The 20,395-nt window shown below is 35.7% G+C and overlaps 2 protein-coding genes across 4 annotated transcripts; both read left to right on the top strand.

The window, feature by feature from the left end:
• The first annotated feature begins 163 nt into the window (after window positions 1–163).
• LOC132143467 (protein spinster homolog 1) lies at window positions 164–11,681 on the top strand. The gene is made up of 13 exons (XM_059553699.1): window positions 164–416; window positions 1,868–2,077; window positions 5,029–5,094; window positions 5,173–5,309; window positions 5,499–5,650; window positions 7,243–7,309; window positions 7,511–7,653; window positions 8,296–8,448; window positions 8,650–8,839; window positions 8,971–9,036; window positions 9,779–9,877; window positions 9,976–10,144; window positions 10,803–11,681. Exons 2-13 carry the CDS (start codon window positions 1,870–1,872, stop codon window positions 10,871–10,873), a joined length of 1,521 nt encoding a protein of 506 aa, XP_059409682.1. The 5' UTR covers window positions 164–416; window positions 1,868–1,869; the 3' UTR covers window positions 10,874–11,681.
• Window positions 11,682–12,414: 733 nt separating this feature from the next.
• lat (linker for activation of T cells) lies at window positions 12,415–20,257 on the top strand. 3 transcript variants are annotated; one of them, XM_059553677.1, is made up of 13 exons: window positions 12,415–13,125; window positions 15,692–15,796; window positions 16,884–16,926; window positions 17,057–17,094; window positions 17,228–17,273; window positions 17,357–17,415; window positions 17,971–18,039; window positions 18,184–18,226; window positions 18,324–18,391; window positions 18,505–18,591; window positions 18,695–18,751; window positions 19,994–20,106; window positions 20,197–20,257. In XM_059553677.1, the coding sequence occupies exons 2-12, from the start codon at window positions 15,694–15,696 to the stop codon at window positions 20,068–20,070; spliced, it is 690 nt and encodes a 229-aa protein (XP_059409660.1). In that variant the 5' UTR covers window positions 12,415–13,125; window positions 15,692–15,693; the 3' UTR covers window positions 20,071–20,106; window positions 20,197–20,257. The 3 variants fall into 3 exon arrangements, with proteins under 3 accessions (XP_059409660.1, XP_059409669.1, XP_059409651.1); XM_059553686.1 differs by having other exon boundaries at window positions 12,420–13,125; window positions 17,971–18,003; window positions 19,994–20,076; window positions 20,197–20,256; XM_059553668.1 differs by having other exon boundaries at window positions 12,420–13,125; window positions 19,994–20,076; window positions 20,197–20,256.
• Window positions 20,258–20,395: the final 138 nt, after the last annotated feature.

The following is a 20,395-nucleotide window of genomic DNA, read 5'->3' as shown; positions in this document are numbered from 1 at the left end:
AATCACAAGTGTATTAAAAACGGATAAAAATCAAAGTAAAAATGTATGCATGCCGTGTTTAATTCAGATGCACAAATCAGAATATCCCCTTGACTCGTGGTTTTAAAAACAGCGCAGTGAGGTGAAAATCACGTGTTGACCGCTACATGAGTGGAGGGGGAGTCAACATGTGATTAGGGAGCGGAAGTACTGCGTCATTCCAATATGGCGTCGTGCTGAGCTTGTAGATCATCAACAAAACAGAAATTCGGTCGGCTGCACAATTCTGGAGACCGTCCACTTCTATTCAAAAATGTCCACACAGGAGGTAAGGTAAAAATAGCGTCCTGAAACGTCTTGGCAACTCAGCGGGAGCGCAACAGCGTCCAGAAGAAGAGTTTTGAGGACGCCTTCCGACTAAGCGCTGCATTCTCCAGGTAAACAACAGTAAATGTGAGGACTGATTGTGGCGCAGTTAAGTCTCGAGAGACAGTTCATGTCGCTTTTTTCTATAGGTCTAGTGATTTGCATGCTTCCGTAAACAATGTTAAATGAAAGGTTGTTTTATAGTTGTGAATGGATGGTTTTGAGGAAGTTTTGAGGAAACACTGGGTGTTTTTAAAAAAAAACACACACAACCGCGAGAGGTTTCCATGACTTTTCCAAAACAACCGCATCTAAAAAAAGGAAAATACTTTTTTTTTTTTTTTGAAGTAGTCACCACTGTCAGTAGAATATGTTGCTTAACCAGCTACATGTCTGTACATATACTAGTATTGGTCAACATCAGCATCACATGTCATCATCTGTCAGGAAAAAACGTTTTTAAGTCGGATTCAAGGGACAGGATATAAATAACTGAAAGTAGATTGGGAAACTTCTGACATGTTATACTTGGTTGTTTAGGTTTGGCCATTTAAATTCATTAACTGTTATGCCGAAACTCTCAATGGCTGTTTAAATCAAAACTTAACTTAATTCATATATTCTTTATTAAAAATGTGCATTCATACAGATCTATCTGAGCCCATAGTGTAATTTCTCTTTCAATATTTTTGTCTTCATTACTGTAAGACACATCATGAGCATGTGTCTAAACTCCTGACAAACTAGATTATACATTTATTTTATTCTTTCTGTCTTCATAGATTTTATTCTAGAAAAAAGCTCTCTTTGGCAGTATTCTTTTTCTTACTTTTTCTATTTTAAATGAATTATCTCATGCAAAAATCGATGTATTTCTCATGTAAAAAAAAAAAATAATAATAAAACAAGTAATGTAATTTAAACCCAGAAATAAATGTTTAAAATTTGATAAATTAAAAAGAAAAACCAATAACGATTGTGACGAAATGAACAATGACAATTCAGATTCTGCACTACTTTGTGGTCAAGCGTTTGTAATGTCTGCAGTTTTCCACTTTAAACAAAGTAATGATAATATAATTTATGGAAAATATAATTTGTAGAAAAGCTTTTTCATTAAAAAAAATGCTAATTAGATGCATTTTGGCTTGGTTTTAAAAGGCTTTTGAACTGTACATCCTCATGATTTTAGCATGTGATCAATAGTCTGTGCATAATCAGTGATAGACTTTGTTCTTTTGAACCATCCATGTTCTAGAGAAGTTTATCTGTATACATGCAATATTCAATTCTCTAAGAACAAAAAAGGAGCGCTAGTAATGCCAAGGTCGTCATAGGTTTGATTCCCGGGGAATGTGTGACTGTGAACTGATAAAATCCAGTGTAAGCTGTTTTGAATAAAAGCATCTGCATATGCAAAAATTAAACCTGTAAAACTTATTTCCAATACTTTTTTTCTACTGTTGATTTGAACTGTATGCTGACATTTTTTGCTCTTCATCAACTTCTTTTTCTGCTGCAGTGATGTCAGGGACAGATGCTTCTGCAGACACCACACCCTTCTTCTCAGATGATAATGAGTGGGAGGGGCCTACTGCCAATGGGGTGGGATCACCTCAGCCCGAGGAGGAGGAGTCTGCCAGCGGAGTGTCTGATAAGAGGGCTAAACTGACTGTGGCTGTACTCTGCTACATCAACCTGCTGAACTATATGGACCGATTCACTGTGGCAGGTAACCAGCACTGTTAGATTTCAGAGCATCAGTGCTGGATCCCTTTTGATTCAGATCAAATCCTCAAGCAAGACACACAGCAGTAACACCCATACACAGCATGATAACATGATTTATGTTCATTATATCCGATTGTGCTAGCCTAAATTGTTCTTTTTGAATAAGAGGGCTTTTAAATCCCATCACGAATTAAAAAAATGCCAGCTAATTTAGTTTTTCTTTCATGCATTGTTGTCTGATGCAGCGTAGGGCTGTGCAAATAATCGAATGTGACGTTCTTGCACATCTCATCAGTAAAGCTGGTTCTATGATTAGTAGTAAATCTCCATCACCTGCTTTCAGATGGAGCAGCATTTACAGCATGTTAAGGCTGCATGATTAATCAAAATTAAATTGCAAAGGTGATTAGGCAGAAGCTGCGATTGTCATGCGTACCTTTCAGTGAAACACTGTTCTGTGATCAGCAGTAAATCTCCAAATATTCCCCAAAGAAGAAATCCGGGAAATGCCTATTGCTGCTGCTGAATAAACAAGATTTAACTGCTTTCATTAATTCAACAGGACTAATAAACACACAACTACAGTATATGATTTATCTGAGTTCTTCTAATTATAATTTTTATTATATTGAAGTATTTGATAATGCAGTGCTAATTGATGTGGCCTTTATCACTGCTTAGATTACTATTAAATATGTTGCGTGCCTTATTCGGTGTAAGAAGCCACATCATCTCAGAAGGATTTACTTCAAACACTCGACTGAGCTTGGAGTAAAAATGTTATTAAATGTGGTATATTCACGCGCTCTCAGATGGTGCAGCATTTATTACCCAGAGCAAACAGCTTTCATAATCGCAGACCGATTTCTTTGATTTTATAATCGTGCGATTGAGTCGTCTGTGATATAAAAAAAAATAAGCTTACATTTTTGTTTTTTACTTAAATTTTAGTTTTTTCAGTAATTTATGTACTTTTGTTATCTTAATTAGTTTTTGTGTTGTATTATAAATTTGAGTTTTAATTTTAGTAATTTTATTATTTGAACTTTACACTTATTTAAAAAAAAAAATTTATATTAAAGGGATAGTTCACCAAAACATTAAAATTGAAATTGAAAGTCATTAATTACTCACCATTATGTCGTTCCAAATCTGTAAGACCTTCCTTCATCTTGAGAACATAAATGAATTTTTTTTTTATCAGCAAGGATCCTAACACGATCAAGGTCCAGAAAGGTAGTTAGGACATCATTAAAATAGTCCATGTGACTTCAGTTGTTCAATCGTAATTTTACAAGGCTACAAGAATACTTTTCGTGCACAAAAGAAAACTGCATTTGCAGAACAGAGTATCACATATGTAAACAGTGCATGCAATGATCCCAGCAAACCCATCGTTTCATCACAATTTCACCATCAAGTTAGGCACATCAACCATAACTCCTTCAAAAACAGCTAGAAGCCTTGGAGTAATGATTGATGATCAGCTGACTTTCTCAGACCACATTGCTAAAACTGTCCGGTCCTGCAGATTTGCTTTATTCAACATCAAGAAGATCAAGCCCTTTCTTTCGCAACATGCTGCACAACTCCTTGTTCAAGCTCTTGTTCTGTCCAGGCTGGACTATTGCAATGCCCTCTTGGCAGGTCTTCCAGCCAATTCTATCAAACCTTTATAATTAATCCAGAATGCGGCAGCAAGATTAATTTTTAATGAGCCAAAAAGAATACACGTCACACCTCTGTTTATCAATTTGCACTGGCTTCCAATAGCTGATCGCATAAAATTCAAGGCATTGATGTTTGCCTACAAAACCACCATTGGCTCTGCACCCATTTACCTAAATTTATTACTTTAGACTTATGTGCCCTCTAGAAGCTTGCGTTCTGCAAGAGAACGTCGCTTGATTGTGCCATCCCAAAGAAGCACAAAGTCACTTTTACGGACTTTTAAATTAAATGTTCCCTCCTGGTGGATTGACCTCCCCAACTCAATCCGGACAGCTGAGTCCTTAGCCACCTTCAAGAAATCGGCTTAAAACACATCTCTTCCATCTTTATTTGACTCTCTAACTTTAGCACTCACTATTCTAATTCTATTCTTTAAAAAAATCTACCTACCTTTCTAATCTTTTTATATTCTATTTTCTTTTTATTAATTATGCAATTGTATGTGTGTGTGTATGTGTAAAGACCTCTAACACTAGCTTGCTCTATTCTTTTTTTCTTCTTCTTTTTTTCTTCTTTATTAATCTGTTTTCTTTCTATTATTTAAAATCCCATGCTAGGTGTACTGTGTTAACCTAACTGAGACTTGTTATAGCACTTATAAATCATTGCTCTTTTTGTTGTTTTTGATTGCTTCCACTGTCCTCATCAGTAAGTCGCTTTGGATAAAAGCGTCTGCTAATGAATAAATGTAATGCAATGTATGTACGTTGTTTACGCTTTGATCTGAACATAAAACAATGTATCTGCATAAATACATTGCATATATAATTTGTGTTCTGAAGATGAATGAAGGTCTAAAATTACAGTTGAGCCCCTGGTATCACGCGGACTATTTTAACGATTTCCTTAATCTTTCTATGTTTTTGGACCTTGATCGTGTTCGGCTCCTGGCTGTCTATAGGAGGGTCAGAAAGCTCTTAATTGATTTATTCCCTCAAAAATATCTTAATTTGTATTCTGAAGATGAATGGAGATCTTACAGGTTTGTAATGTAAAAGAACTATCCCTTTAAGTTCATCTAACATTTGTATTTTACACACTTTTGCTGTTAGTAATAGAGACTTTGTGGAAAGAGATTTGTTGCTCCTAATGACTGTTTGATGTATAAATATCTGTCGAAAGATTTCATTGTTGTTTTACTCTGCAAAACATATAATGCGCAGTTGTATTTTAATTGGTCAGTAATAAAGCTGTGTCATCAGTAAACGTCCTGTCTTGCAGGTGTACTCCCAGACATTGAGCTTTTCTTCAGGATTGGTGATGGAACATCAGGACTACTTCAGACAGGTGAGCGGATTCATACCATTTGAAATCCTTTTTATTATCATTATTACTCTCATAATAATTTTTTTTTATTCTTTTTAGTCTTCATCTGCAGTTACATGTTCTTGGCTCCTCTGTTTGGATACCTGGGCGACAGGTATAACCGGAAGCTGATCATGTGTGTGGGAATTTTTTTCTGGTCCATAGTGACGTTAGCCAGTTCCTTCATTGGAAAAGACGTAAGTCCTACACCTAAACCTTTCAGACAAATGCATACGGGTTAATCCTCACCTTTGTATTTGAATACAACTTTACACAAATACTTTATTTTTATTTCATAGCAACAGCTTTCAGTCTTCTATACTAAAGTGTGTATTTTTAAAGTGTGATATTGAGAGAGTAAGCTAATAGGATAAATCTCCTCTCAGCATTTCTGGGCGTTGTTGTTGACGCGAGGGCTGGTGGGTGTTGGGGAGGCCAGTTACTCCACCATTGCTCCCACCATCATCGCTGACCTGTTCGTCAAGGAGAAGAGGACCAATATGCTGTCCATTTTCTACTTTGCAATCCCAGTGGGCAGGTGGGACCACATACACTCAAGGGCCATTTACATGACAACGTTTCCAGCCAAAAATGAAAAACTTTTTATGCGTTTTGCCCGTTTATTTAAACGACAACAGCATTTTGGGGACTGAAAACATAATTCATAAAATGGGTTTCAAAGTGCAAGTTTTTGAGAACACCACGGTTATCTTTTCCGTGTAAACACCCAATACGGGAATCTTTGAAAATGGTGACGTCATGCGCGTGCCTAGTATGTTTTAGGTATGTAGGCATGCACAGTATGTGTCGATTTTAAAGGCAAGTTTGAACAAACATACACAACAATGGCGGAGTACATGGTACTGTTGTTGCTGCTCAAGAGTTTGCTAACGCAGCTAAAACTGCTATTGCTATGAATGATGAGTAGAGCAACAGTAGGTGTGGTGATTTTAGAGTCAGAACTCCTGTCCACAAGGAGCTAATCGTCTCTTCCCTACAGGTACGGTTTACTAACAAGGTGACAGCGCCAACTACTGGCCTGGCATAAGTAATACAGCATTTTTGTCTGTTTTCGCAGATATGTAAGTCGTTTTAGATAAAAGCGTCTGCTAAATGTAAATTTAGTTTTGAAAATGTTGTTGTGTATTTATGAAACTTTTTAAAAAACCAAAACTTTTCCATTTTTGACAACATCGTTGTTGTGTAAACGTATCCTCAAACAGAACAATGGGTGGAAATAACTGATGTTTGTGTTATTCACACTTCAGCTCTATGTACATTCACAACATGCTTACATTCTCACACTCTGTCACGTTACATTGTCAGTTTTTTTTTTTTCCTTCACACCGACCAAATTTGCATTTATATGTTTCCAGGCTGCTACAGTTGAGCTCTTCAGAGCAAGAACTAGTCATTAGATATTTCAAATTTCATAAGAATACTTAAATGCATTTATATATGAATTATTTGGCTAGACATTTCCAAAATCAACAGACAGCCTTGTTAATTGATAGATTGAATTTTCATTTGTCATGTAAATGTTGTGTAAAATGTTCATTCAAGTTCAGTAATTATTTGCAGTATTCTATTTGCTTTTGTTCAATTATAGTTACACTACCGTTCAAATGTACTGCTCAAATATGTGATCTAAAATCAAATTAACTAATATATTGTGACACTTAGAATTAACAACTATTTTTTGTTTTAACATTTTAATTTCTTCCTGTGATTTTTATAAAGCTGAATTTTCAGCAGTAATTTGCACAACAACAAAACAGTTTAGCTGCTTAACATTTTTGTAGAAACCATGACATTATTTCTTTGAATTCTTTAATCAATAAAAAAAAAACAGTGTTTATTTAAAATCTAAATCTTTGTAACATTATAAATGTTCTTTGTCATGTTTAATCTGTTTAATGCTTAATAAAGTTTTTCTTTCTTTAGTTTCTTCAAAAAAGAAACTTTTAAAAAAGAATGTTAGTTTGTGCCCCTGGAAACATTATATTACAGTGCTAACTGTATTTGGTCACTTCATATGTGGATCAGACGACCACTCTCTGTTTAAATGGACAGCATGAACTGCAGTGTGTACAAGACCTGATCTGGTTCTGCCGGTCTGTCTTTCCTCAGTGGTCTGGGTTACATTGTGGGCTCAAAGGTGGATGATGTGGCTGGGGATTGGCACTGGGCTCTTCGGGTACGTCTGCAGCACCAAACCTCTCACTGTTTATCTGTCTCTGGGTGGATTATATAATACATGCTAATTGCTTCCACCACAGAATCACACTGGGAGATTAAATACAATGATAACAGTTCTGTTATTTTCTCACACCTTTTCTCACTTTCATTCTCTCTCTGCCTTGTTTGTTTGCTCTTTTCGTTGGTTTCTCTTTTGTAGGTGACCCCTGGTCTGGGGCTGCTGGCCGTGATCCTCTTGTTGTTTGTAGTTCAGGAGCCGAAGCGGGGTGCGATCGAAGCTCATCCAGAGCACACGCTGCACAGAACCAGCTGGATGGCAGACATAAAAGCACTCTGCAGGAAGTGAGTCACTGAGAGCTCATGTTGCCTTTAAAGCCTCATTAAGATGTCATGGCCTTTGTGTTAGATTTTATGCAGGGAATTTTTCTAAATCTGATAATGCTTCTTGCCTAGCTTGAGGTTTTTTCCTCTGTTATCGGGTAATTATTGGTGACCTCCCTGGAGCCTCTATCTGAGATGATCAAGGAAATTATAACATTTTTTAATCACTCACAATCACAATTTTTTTTAGATATAAGGGTAACAACCATTTTGATCTTTGTGGCTGCTTTCATAATAAATAAATCTATATTTTTCAGCAAGTTTTGGCCCATGTATTGGAAGTCAGTAGGGTCAAAAACAACTATTATTTGTATTACATGTGTAATTTATATAACCGTAAACAATGCTGTCACATGAATAAACTGCATTAAAAAAAAAAAAAATTCAAATAGATACGTTTTTTTTTTTTAAGTAATATTTCACAATATTACTGTTTTTAATTTATATTTAATCAGACTTCTTTCAAAACAATTATCCTTAATTATTACACACTTTTTGACCAGTAGTGTAAGTTTGATATAGCAGATAAATGATTCTTGAGCTATATGTAGATGAAATGTTTCCTTTCTGAACTCAGTGTCTCCCTCTTCATTTCTCTTTCAGTCCCAGTTTTGTTTTGTCCACGTTTGGTTTCACGACTGTGGCATTTGTGACCGGGTCACTGGCGCTCTGGGCCCCTGCCTTTTTATTCAGAGCGGGCGTCTTCACCGGAGAGAAGCAGCCGTGTTTAAAAGCCCCCTGTGACAACTCTGACAGGTGTCAGCCTCTCATACACACCTCCTCACTCCCTCAGGATACACAGCATGACTTTGGCACACACTTTTGTCTTCTGTTGACATCATAGTCTTTTAAACATTATGGATTTGTTATGATTTTACGACACTGTATTTGCACGTGTTGTAAATATTCCTATGTTAAAAACATGCGCTAATAATGTTCTTCTAATCTGCTCTGCAGTCTGATTTTTGGCATCATCACCATTGTGACGGGCATCCTGGGTGTAGGGAGTGGTGTGCAGGCGAGCAAGAAGCTGAGGACCAGGACCCCTCGAGCCGATCCGCTAGTCTGCGCTGCAGGACTCCTCCTCGCTGCTCCCTTTCTCTATCTGTCCATCATGTTTGCTCAGGCTAGCACTGTGGCCACATATGTAAGTCACTCATTTGACTTCTCCTTTGACTCCGTTTGGTCCAAAAACTGTTTTTTTTTTCTCTCCATTAAGTGTTTTCAGTGTTGAATGTAGGTTGGTTTTATGCTGACCATAACTTTGTGTTGCACCAGGTCTTTATCTTTCTGGGTGAGACATTCCTGTCCATGAATTGGGCCATTGTTGCTGACATCCTTCTGGTGAATTTCCCTTCTTCTATTTTATCCAATACCAAGTCAAAAGAATAATGAATAATTAATTGATTTTATTATTCACTCACCCTCATGTTTTTGCCAACTTGTATGCTGTTGTTTTTTCTGTGAAACACAAAAGTAGGCTTGTTTGAAGAATTGTTAGATCGTTATTGCCATTCAACAACATAGTGTTCAGAGTCTGCAGATTGTCAAACTCTAAAAAGGACAAGAAAGCACCATAAACTAGTTAATATGACTGGTGCACTATTATCAGTCTTTTAAAGCAGTGGTTCTCAGTGAAAGGGCTTCAAAATGATAAATAATAATTAGATTAAATCATGTAAGAAGCTAAAAACATCAAAAGTCAAGCTGAAATTGAAATTATATTTACTTTTTTCCTCATCAATATCTTTTATTTTACATAATCAAAATCTAACAGAATCACAAAATGAATCATTTTTAGTGAATTTTAAGCACTCCCAATTTCTGTAAATAAAAAAGTGAGTAGCATTGCTATAATTACATAAATACCAGAGGAAATATTTTGGCTTATATCATCTTTGAATATTGTGAAGCACTGTTCTAAAGCCATTGGATGTCTTTGCAATACGTTAGAAACGTCGTCTTTTGTGTTCCAGTGAAATGACAACAGCATTTGTGTTTGGAACAGCATGAGGTCTGTTTAATAATGTTCTCATCTCTCTCTCCCTCCCTCTCCCTCTCCCTCTCTCTCTCCCTCTCCTGTCAGTATGTTGTGATCCCCACACGGCGTTCCACAGCGGAAGCCTTTCAGATTGTCCTCTCACACTTGCTGGGCGACGCTATTAGCCCTTACCTCATAGGAGTGGTACGTCAATCTCACAATTGCACACAAAGTCTTTCAGAATTATCATTTTTTTTAAAACACTTCAGGTTGCATGTCTTGTGTGTTTTCCCCCAATCAAGATGTCAGACTCGATAAAGAAATCTGACTCGTACATGTGGGAGTTTCGTTCACTTCAGATCTCAATGCTGCTGTGCTGCTTCGTGGCTGTGGTGGGCGGAGCTTTCTTCCTGGCCACGGCCCTCTTCATCGAGAAAGACCGGCATCTGGCAGAGAACTACGTGCCCTCTGGTGAGTGACATCACTGATGACATCCCAGTCTGGTCTTTGATTAGAGGAACAATTTCGGCATTTCTGGACATTCTCAGAAGTCTTATTTGTTTGATTGTTATTTTAGTTTTATTTATAATAGTTTTATGCTTATTAATATGAATTGAATTAATTTATTTTGTATATTGCCCCTTTTAGACTTGCAGTCTATTAATCTACTAAGTGCTTCACTAGCTTCTCTATTCTTTTTGTATTCTTTGTGTTTTCATTTGTTATACAGTTAACAAAAGTAAAAAAGGCCTAAATTTGTATTGTTCTTATATATATATTTCTATTTAGCTTAAATCTTTTTTTAAATAAATTTTAGTACTTATTTCATTTAGACGTCATTGCAAAAAAATTTTTATCATGTAACATTTATATCTTATTTAATTTCAGCTTTATTTCAATTAATTATAACAATGTTTGATAGTTTTAGTTTATTCTGTGTGTACTTTGCAGTGGATTGGTTTGAATTGCCACTAATAATCCTGCTTTTAAGAAGGAATCTTTTCCTTTTTAGTCTCTCCACCAAGCAAAATGCTGAAATGTTATATGCCATTCTCAGTCACTTCATTTGTTCGGGTCGTTACAATTACTTTGAAAATCGAACATACTGACATGTCTCTTTCTTTTTCAGATGACGCACCAATTGTTGTTCCAAAGAGAGGGGGGTCCACTAAAGTATTAGTGTCAAGTGTTTTAATTTGAGATGACTCAAGGATGTGGATTGTTCTCAACACATCTTCAGCCAATCCTGGAGCACTAATCCCTGACTGGACTATCTCCACAATAGGGATTTTATAGTAATTTATTATGCTTCTATTTTTGCTTATATCCTTAATACCGATATTGATTTGGGAACATTTTGAACTAATAAAAATACCAGAAAGGTCTTACCTGGCACACGGGGAACACATGAAGAAAAGGTTATATGTGGAGGACATTTCTTCGATTTTTGTAATTGAAACTCCTCAAGTGCGTTTGGGATTTCATGTCCGTTATATTTGAGATGTTGTTATTGGAGGGGAGACCAAGTGATTTTTCAGGTTCTTAAGTCCGTTAACTAAAACCAAGGTACTTTCAAAATGCTGTTTCATCAAACCTGGATTGTGACTGAATGCTAGCAGGATCAGACGGAGCTTGAGCAGCAGTGAAGGAGTCTTTCCTCCGGGTTTTATGTTTTTTTTTTTTTTTTTGGTCAATGCTAACATTTCCGCTTTTAGTCTTTTAAGAAGTACACTGAAACACTAATGCTTCCATGGCTTGAATCATGTATTAATTCATTTGATTATATATATATTTTTAAATAACGCCGTTATATATATATATATATTTGTTGCAAGGGCCTGGTTCATGGCATGTTTTACTGTGCCATTTTAACTGTAAGTAACTTGTTTTTAAAGGAAAGCAGTTTGTTCATTCCCTTTGCTGTTGTTGTTTTCTAGGCAATTCATTAAATTGCTAAATTTCTTGTTTTGTAACACTTAATTTACATTAAATGAGGAATTTAATCTTATTTGTGTCTATTTGGTCATTTATCATGTGTTGAAACATGCTTTTAATCTGTTCTAGCTCATTAAGAGTATTTTTATTTCTGCTTTATATCCTTCTCTCCTTCCCTTGCATGTTTGCGTTCTCTCTCTCTGCAGTGGCAAGAACGATGATCATAAGGTTTTTCAGTTGCTGTGGTTTCCTGTTTGTAGGTGGCATATAGAGATGCAAGTCTGTTTGGTAAATCTGCTGTGAAAATTAGTCTCGTGAATGAATTATGAAAACTGGAGCGCCTAAACCGAAACATGCATTATCTTTGCAGTGGAACATTCGGTGGATGATGATGTGCTTTGTGAGAATACAATGTACCAGTATGTCATTCCTGTAATTTGTGTTTGTGTAGGTTACAAGAACACCAAATGCCACAAGAGTGGGAGGCAAGATTGAGAAATTATGACTCATTGTTTGCCATAACGAAGCAACGAATTAACACTTATAGTTCAAATCAGACAAAGTTTTTAACATCCGTCTTTTAACTCCCTCTCATGAAACAGAGAAACACCTGTCTTCTGTGACACTTCGAGATATATTATGAAGCATGATTCATAGCTCAGTCCTTGACTATGGTTTAATATATATATATATATATTGGTGTCCCATTGCAAGATTTAATGTCATATACATATATATATACATTAAATTGACATTAAACATAAAAATATGACATTAAATTTTGCAATGGGACACCAATAAAGTAAGCTCTGGATTCTTAACGTGGTCAAATTCTCACCCTAACGTAACTCAATGTTAAGTTATCATAACTTTTTACTTAATCTATAAGGTTCAAAGCAGGTTTTTACAGGAAATCATGCCTTAACCACTTTATCTAACATAAGACAAATGAAAAAAAAAATGCAATCAAATCTGCATGGCTACAGAAAACAACCTTCAAGAGATAAAACAAAAAGGGAGGTGAAATGAGCAAGAGATCAGCCAGTTACAGAAATGAGGAGAGGAAAAAAAGATGCTGACTGGTGCAAGCGACAGAACAGCGCTTTCTGTGAGCCTATGAGGAGACGGAGAGCAAGTGCAGCGAGGAAAGAACCTACAAGTGAAGTTCTCAGCGGCAAAGGCCCAGTAGATCAGGACACACCTCAGCAGCTCATATAAAAGAGGAAGACTTTGGGACTTAACTTCAGCAGATATGAGCATATTAAGAAACTGACTACTGGGATTGCTCAAGCTTGGGTTGGGAGGTGAACTGAAGGGGAGAAACCGAGGAACAAGGAGTGAGCTGTGAGGGAGGAAGAGTAAAAGATGGTGGCATCTTCAGTGTGAGCTGCGAGTTGTGTGTGATTTGTACAATCTGCAGTGTGTGTGTGTGTGAACTGGCCGGCAGTTTGGTTGCAGGTTTCTGCTGAGCAGATTGTGTGGTGTCTTGATTGACTTGATTGCTGCTACTGATACTGGTAAGCCTTTTCCTTTATTTTCTCTTCAAGTGAATCTGTTGGCTTTTTGTGGAGAAAGTTTCTGTGCTGATACAGAGAGATTGTGTTTTAATACAGTTTTTCATATATGATTTCCTTTTTTTTTCTCCATGGCCCTTTTCTACAAATGGTAAAGAAACCCTACAGTATATGATCTGTCGCTTTCAATCAGTATCGATGACCTTTGGTTTTCTTCTATGGAAGTAACATGCCATTTAGCATCAACTTGGCTGACACCATTAACAAAAGGTTTCATATTGCCATGAAAATGAATCAGAGTTATTAATCTTCCTCTATTTTAGGTGCTCACTTGTTTCAAAATGTTTCAAAACACATAGTCTATTGCCTTTGCAAGTCAGCAAACATTTTGGCAAAAAACAAAAAAACAGCTCACTTTTCTTGCCAAAAGAGATTGTTAGATGCTTTATTTTCTTATTAATTTACACCAAATGTAATATGTCTGTAGTGTGATACAGATCAGAGGGTCAAGAGATCTTCAACCGCGAATGAAACCTTATTATCACATTCGCTATCCTTCGTCAAGCCAATTACATTAACATTCATGCCTTGATTTTTCTTTTTTTTTTCACATCTGCAATTTGCGATTTTTAAAGCATGTGCTGACCATAACTACCTGTGTGAATCTTTTTTTTATGCAATGAGTCCTGTTTTGTGGGATGTATTATAATACAAGTGCATGATAAAGTGCACTAAATAACACTGAAGAGTCCATGATTTGATTTTAAAAAATGTCTCTCATGTGGGTTACTCAAGGCAGCTGTGCTTGTTTTTAGTTTAAGAAGATGTAGGGTTCTGGGTAGTAGTTGTCTATAACTTGACAGCTCTGGAATTAAGAGAGGCCCAGACCATAATGTGTCGTTTTTTTCTCTCATCTAACTGCAAAATACAGGAAATCCGTTTCCTGGCACTGAATGCAACCACAGACAGCCATACGCTCACTTATATAGGAGGTGTGTAAAAGCTTGCAAGGCAGGTGATGCCTAGTAAATTTTCACAGATTGAGAATTTGCATAATTCATCTGAAAAGATAGCTGTATCCGTTAAAATGCACACAGTGACCCATGCTGAGGTACTCAGGAGCTTATTTTATCTTGTTAATAAAGCAGACTGCGTTTATCTAAAGCAAGTGAATAATGCACTGCCAAAATGACTGTTAGGAAAAAGGAATTTACCGTATATATATATATTCCGATGTTTATGCTTAAGTGAAAGAAAATTCTGGAAAAAATCCCCCCCTGATAAAATACACTTAAGCGTGTTTTTTTTTAAACTTCTGTGTTTTTATGTCCAAGATTTTTTCACTTTCTGTTAATGTTTCGTTACGTTAAATGTATTATTTATGTTTAGGTTTGTCACATTAAAACTGTTTTGAAAAGTTTTTTTTGTAATCATACTTACAAAATGTTTGTTTCACGCTTTTTAAATTCTTTTGTGTATTGATGTTTTCCCCATGTCCAAACCCAAACTTTAAGTGTTAAAACATGAAAATATTAAAATACATCATCAAACTTTGAGGTTTACATATTTAAAACTTTAATACTATAAATAATGTTTTTTGTACTAACATTAGACATGATGATGAGTGAATAAAGAGAAATCTAAGTAAAACCACATTATTCAAATATTATTATAGTGTTATTTTCAACTGAGCTTTAAATATTGTTGAATTTTGCAAAGTGTGAAAATATTTTATTGTGCACATTTAGGATGGCCAACATGCAAGATAAGAAATTATCCCCAGCATGCGAGTCCATCATCTTATTGCAAAAATATTTAAAATGCATTTTCCACCACAAAACGCTGTCAAACATTACATCTTTCGAGATGTGATTTAAATGACATTGTGAGAATTTATGAACTATTCGCCATTGTTAATAGACCAATTAAACTAGTTGAGAGAGTTTTTTATCTGTTTATAGATTAGAAGTGTAATTAATTTGAAAGGGACTTTGAGTTATATTTGAAGATCTCTAAAAACAAGTCCTTATGCATCACTTATCTGGCTTCTCGGTTAAATGCATCCTGTTTCACTGATGTTGAGATGTTTTTACTGGAAAACAAGTTGATATTAGTTAAGAGCAGGATTACTGACGCTTATAAAAATGATGATAACACATACTACTCATCAACACTAAGATCTGCAAGACACCGATAAAGAAACCAGAAAGATGCAAGCTAAATGGTGGAGATCAGAGATTAAATGATACGGAATAAATTATCATGAATATTGTTTTAAAGAGCTCATAGATGGAAGATCTGTGTTGCTTAAAGTTTGTGGGAGGCCAATACTTATAGCTAACATTAAGAAACAAAAAAGAGCAGCTCTGTGGTTCCATTTATAGAGTTAAAACAGGTTAACTTCTAAACCAAATGAAATGAGTTCACCTGGCTGTTCTGTTGTGGCTTCACCGTTTATACAAAATGAAGAGTATGCAAACTTTAGTCACACTAACCTAAAACCACAGATTCAGAAGAATAATGTTGACTAATATTGTCATAGATCGATGTTCTCACATGATCTTCTCAGTTATGGACTCCACTGCACTGCTGTCTGTGGTGGGCGGGGCTGTCTTCCTGTCAATCATCCTTGTAACCAGTCTCTGTACATACTGCTGGGGGCATAAACAACCAAGTAAGGCCTCCTAACTCTTATCTGAATTAAAAATGTTTGTCTCAATGAACCTTTATGTTAAAAAGGATGCTTGCGGTAAATTTCACTGTAAATACTCACGGTTTTGCATAATTATAGCAAACAATAACCCTGAGAAAGAGGTATATGATGTACACGCACATTTATAATTGAGCTACGGAAGGTTTTTTGTGTAGTCGAGCTACAGTGACCATCTTACTGTCCAAAGAATAGGATACATGATGCACTGCTTCACATATCAAAGACTGGAGATTGATGCACAGTGCATCGTCTGTCTCTTTTACGGAGCATGTGCAAAACCCCGGTTAATCAGACTGGCGTTCTGCGCATGCTCTGTAAAAAACACAGACGATGCACGACCATACAGTATCCAGATACACACACTTGCGGTCTTTGCACTTGACCACTTGGCTACTTATGTCATATTTCCTGTATTTGGGCCAAGTGTGGATGTAGACCCCAAGTGTGTGTACAACAACACTTTTATAAGATTATAAGTGTGTCCCATCAGGAGAGGAAAACATTACCTGATGGGACACATTTATAGGCCTGGTTTCACAAACGTGGCTTAATTTAAGACAGGACTAGACTTTAGTTAAATTAAGAAATTTAAGCAACTTTTACAACAATGCCTTAGAAGAAAACATTACATCTCAGAACAATGACACTGACATATTTTAGTATATGTCAGAGCAAGATAATTTCAGTTGAGACTGCTCAAACATGCATTTTAGTCTGGGAGATTAACCGTCTGTGAAACCTGGCGATAGTTGTTGTAAAAATGCAAATGTTTACAGAGCATTATTTTAATTTGAAATTCTTTATATTTAAAAAATCTACTTCTAAATGTTGCTTCAGCTCATTTGTGGTGCTTCTAATTAAGTGATGCAAAGTAGATGCAAAAATAAATGTCACCACACTACTCATCTTTGCAAGCATAAGACGTGGTGCAACACTGTGTAATAATATCTGATTACATTCATATTTCACTTTCATTGGAAAGGTTTCCGTGAAAAACCTAACGTTTTTTTCCAAAACATGATGCACATATATTTGATGTCTTTTACAGCATCCATCCATCAGAGGTCCAGTGACTCAGAATACAACCCAACGTAAGAACTCAAACTCTCTGCCAAAAAAAGGATCTTGTCGTCAGCTACCCAAATTCAAATCAAAAATTTCATACACATTTACATTATATAATTAGTGTTTGTTGGCTCAACATTGTCTCCCTTTATACAGACCAGGTTTTGTGTTTCGGCAGCATCCCGTGTCAACATGTAAATATATGTTCCTCTCTGCTAACACACAACAAAACTCACAAATTGTTGTATCTGCATTGTTCATATAAATATCTACATACATATCTGCATAGCCTAAATAGTGCTTGTCCTATCCCTTATAATTATTCAGATGAGCACCACACGGATCATACCAGAATTGGACCTTACCAACCCAAGTGAGCTCACACTCAAACACAGATGTACAGTTGACACAGACTGTGTTGTGTGTTCAGTGTGTTAATACTCACTCTTTCCTCAGCTCACTCAGTTCACCATCTATTACTGTCACAAAGGTGCCCTCCTGTCCTCCCTCAGAAAGTGAGTAGCATACTGTCATCATGGCATTGGAGACAATAAACTAATCTAATATCTGGTACATATAATGGAAAATGTATATACAGTCATGGCCAAAAATATCGGCACCCTTGGTAAATACCAAACATTTATTTCATGATGATACTTCCCCCATTTTTAATTCTCATTATCCAATGAAAGGTTAGATTTTTTGTGATTTTTTTTTAAATAAAAGATCAAAAGGATTAACAATGCAGATACATTTTCACAGCCTTTTTGATCATATTTACCAAGGGTGCCAATATTTTTGGCCATGACTGTATGAAGTGCTGTTAGTGACTAGTGCTCCATTACTACAATTTAAAGCTGAATGACACAAAATTAATATATAGACCTATATTTTAAGGTAACGGATTACTTTTCTTGTTCTTTTATTTTCTTATAATGTATTTAATTGTAATTTTGTATTATTATTTTTCGAGCACTTTGAGCTGCGCTTTATGTATAAAAGGTGCTATGCAAGTCAGTCTGAAGGAGTATTATTAATATTAAAGCACACATTTCTATTTGTCTCTCTAGCTGGAAGTCAAGCCAGTTATGTGAATCAAAACGGTGAGGAGGGAATCAACATTCATGTCGCTGGCCATGGTCAGAAATCAAATGACTCATTTTTTTAATTGTAATTCTGGGTAGTTTGCACATTGTTAACTGAATATGGGTTAAATGTGAACTCTCTCTGTGTGTGAGAGACTGAGATTGGTAAATAACTCTGAATATGTGACTCTTCTGTAGAGAGTGACGATGAGCCGTATGTTCAGCCTCCAAGTGAATACATGTAAGAGCGCAAGAGAAACCATTCTTAACTACTAATCAGGATAAAGCTGAATCATTGTCCGTGTGAACGTGATGGAAAACATCTTTCTCTCCTCCAGAGTTGTTCTTCCAGATTCCCCAAACACGCTATCTCAGAGACCCAGCAGAGCCTCATCCCAGAGCTCAGGTAGAAGATCCCAGATTAAACTAGAATAGCAGTCTCTTCACATTTGTTTCATTATAAATACATTGTTCATAAAGTCATAACATCCTCTGATAATGTCGATGCTAATTTTGTAGGAGAACGTTACATAAATGTGAAAAATGATGAGAATGTGTCTGAAGTTACATTTGGCTGTGAGATGTATGTGGATGAATCAGACTCAGGTACTACATAACAAATACAAAAATACATAAATAATGACCGCAAAGCAACGCTGCAGTGCACCCTAACTTCGTCCTGTGTATGCTGTGGTGTTTGTTTTAACAGACATTCCCGATTATGAAAATTGCAAAGATTCTCAAGTCCACAGTAAACAAACCTATAGTAAGTGTGTTTTCATTTTTTATTGTTTAGACGAATAGCGAACAGTTAATTTTTTATTTATTTTCTGCTAAGCAGTGAGCATTTTTTCCCCTTTCTTTGCCTTTCACTCCTCACCTACAAACATGGTAATCATATATAATAAGTACATATATTTTAACACTGGCCGTCAAAAGTTTTTTATTTTATAAGTCTCACCTGCTCACCAAGCCTGCATTTATTTGATCCAAAATACTATTTCAACATACTAATATTTTACTATTTAAAATGAATGCTTTCTATTTGAATACATTTGAAAATGTAGTTTATTCCCGTGGTCAAAGCTGAACTTTCAGCATCATTACTCCAGTCTTCAGTGTCACATGATCCTTCAGAAATCATTCTTATATGCTGATTTGCAGTTCAAGAAATATTTCTTACTATTTTTATTTTCAACTACATTTAAAACAGTTAAGTAAAAAAAATTCCAGGATTCTCTGATGAATAGAAAGATCCAGAGATCAGCATTTATCTGTAATAAAAAGCTTTTGTAACATTATACACATAACATTCTTTTACACTTTTTTTTTATTTTTATTAAAGAAATAATACTTTTATTTAGCAAGGATGCTTGAAATTGATCAAAAGTGAAGATAAATACATTTATAATGTGACAAAAGATTTCTATTTCAGATAAATGCTGTTATTCTGAACTTTCTATTCATAAAAGAAACATGAAAAAAGTATAATCGGCTGTTTCCTACGAGAATAATAATAATAATGTTTTGTTGGTCAGCAAATCAGAATATGAGGATGATTTCTGAAGGATCATGGGACTGAAGTCAAAAAATTCAGCTTTGAAATCACATACATTTCTGTTTGAATACAAGTTATTTTACATAGTAATAATATTAAAGAATGTTTTCTGTTTTTGCTGTACTTTGGATCACATAAATGCAAGCTTGGTGAGCAGAAAAGACTTCTTTAAAGAAAAATCTTACCATTCAAAAACTTTTGACTGGTAGTGTATGAATAGATTTACTTATTTAAAATCGACATATTTTCCAAATGCAGGCTGCTTTTTGATAAATGCAAAAATACGGGGCTTTACAAACACAAGAATAGCAAATGCATTACATTAACTAAAAGCACAAAATATACTATTCTTTATAATTTATCAAACAATAATTATATAAGGTTTCATTATTTATGATCAACATACCAAAAAATGAATTGATTATTCTTCATGGTTGTCCTCCTCATCAGGTCTGTCCCTTGGAAGTCAAAGCAGTGATGAACGGGAAAGCTCGGATTATGTCAACACAGACCCGAAATTACAATAACCAAAGGTACCATGTAGTTCTTGAACTTTACTGTTTGTAAGTATCTTGATCTATTTTGGTTTGTTCATTGAAAGGAAGAGAAAGAGAGAGAGAAAAAAAATCTTATTCCAATTTCTTTCTCTTCAGGATTTTCCTTTTACCAAATGATGACCGTTAACAGGGTCAGCCCTAAGAAGCATCCCAACTGCCAGAGTTTTCACATTTCCCCGTGCATCACCAAGCTTTGAACCAGGGTCACCTCAGAAGACTTCCTCCTTCAATCCATACGACAGATTTGCTGACGATACCTGAGAATGTGTGTTTGTTTGTTTAATTAACATTTGCT

This window comes from Carassius carassius, chromosome 1 (genome assembly GCF_963082965.1).
Source record: "Carassius carassius chromosome 1, fCarCar2.1, whole genome shotgun sequence".
NCBI lineage: Eukaryota > Metazoa > Chordata > Actinopteri > Cypriniformes > Cyprinidae > Carassius > Carassius carassius.
Note: the sequence above shows the minus strand (reverse complement) of the source record. Positions and strands in the feature narration are given on the sequence as shown.

Coding starts and splice junctions, on each gene's coding strand:
- LOC132143467 (XM_059553699.1), top strand. CDS start 1,870: ATGTCAGGGACAGATGCTTCTGCAGACACCACACCCTTCTTCTCAGAT. Junction 5,651..7,242: donor TTTGCAATCCCAGTGGGCAG/GTGGGACCACAT, acceptor GTCTTTCCTCAG/TGGTCTGGGTTACATTGTGG. Junction 8,840..8,970: donor CTAGCACTGTGGCCACATAT/GTAAGTCACTCA, acceptor GTGTTGCACCAG/GTCTTTATCTTTCTGGGTGA.
- lat (XM_059553677.1), top strand. CDS start 15,694: ATGGACTCCACTGCACTGCTGTCTGTGGTGGGCGGGGCTGTCTTCCTG. Junction 18,592..18,694: donor TGTGGATGAATCAGACTCAG/GTACTACATAAC, acceptor TTGTTTTAACAG/ACATTCCCGATTATGAAAAT. Junction 18,752..19,993: donor CCACAGTAAACAAACCTATA/GTAAGTGTGTTT, acceptor CCTCCTCATCAG/GTCTGTCCCTTGGAAGTCAA.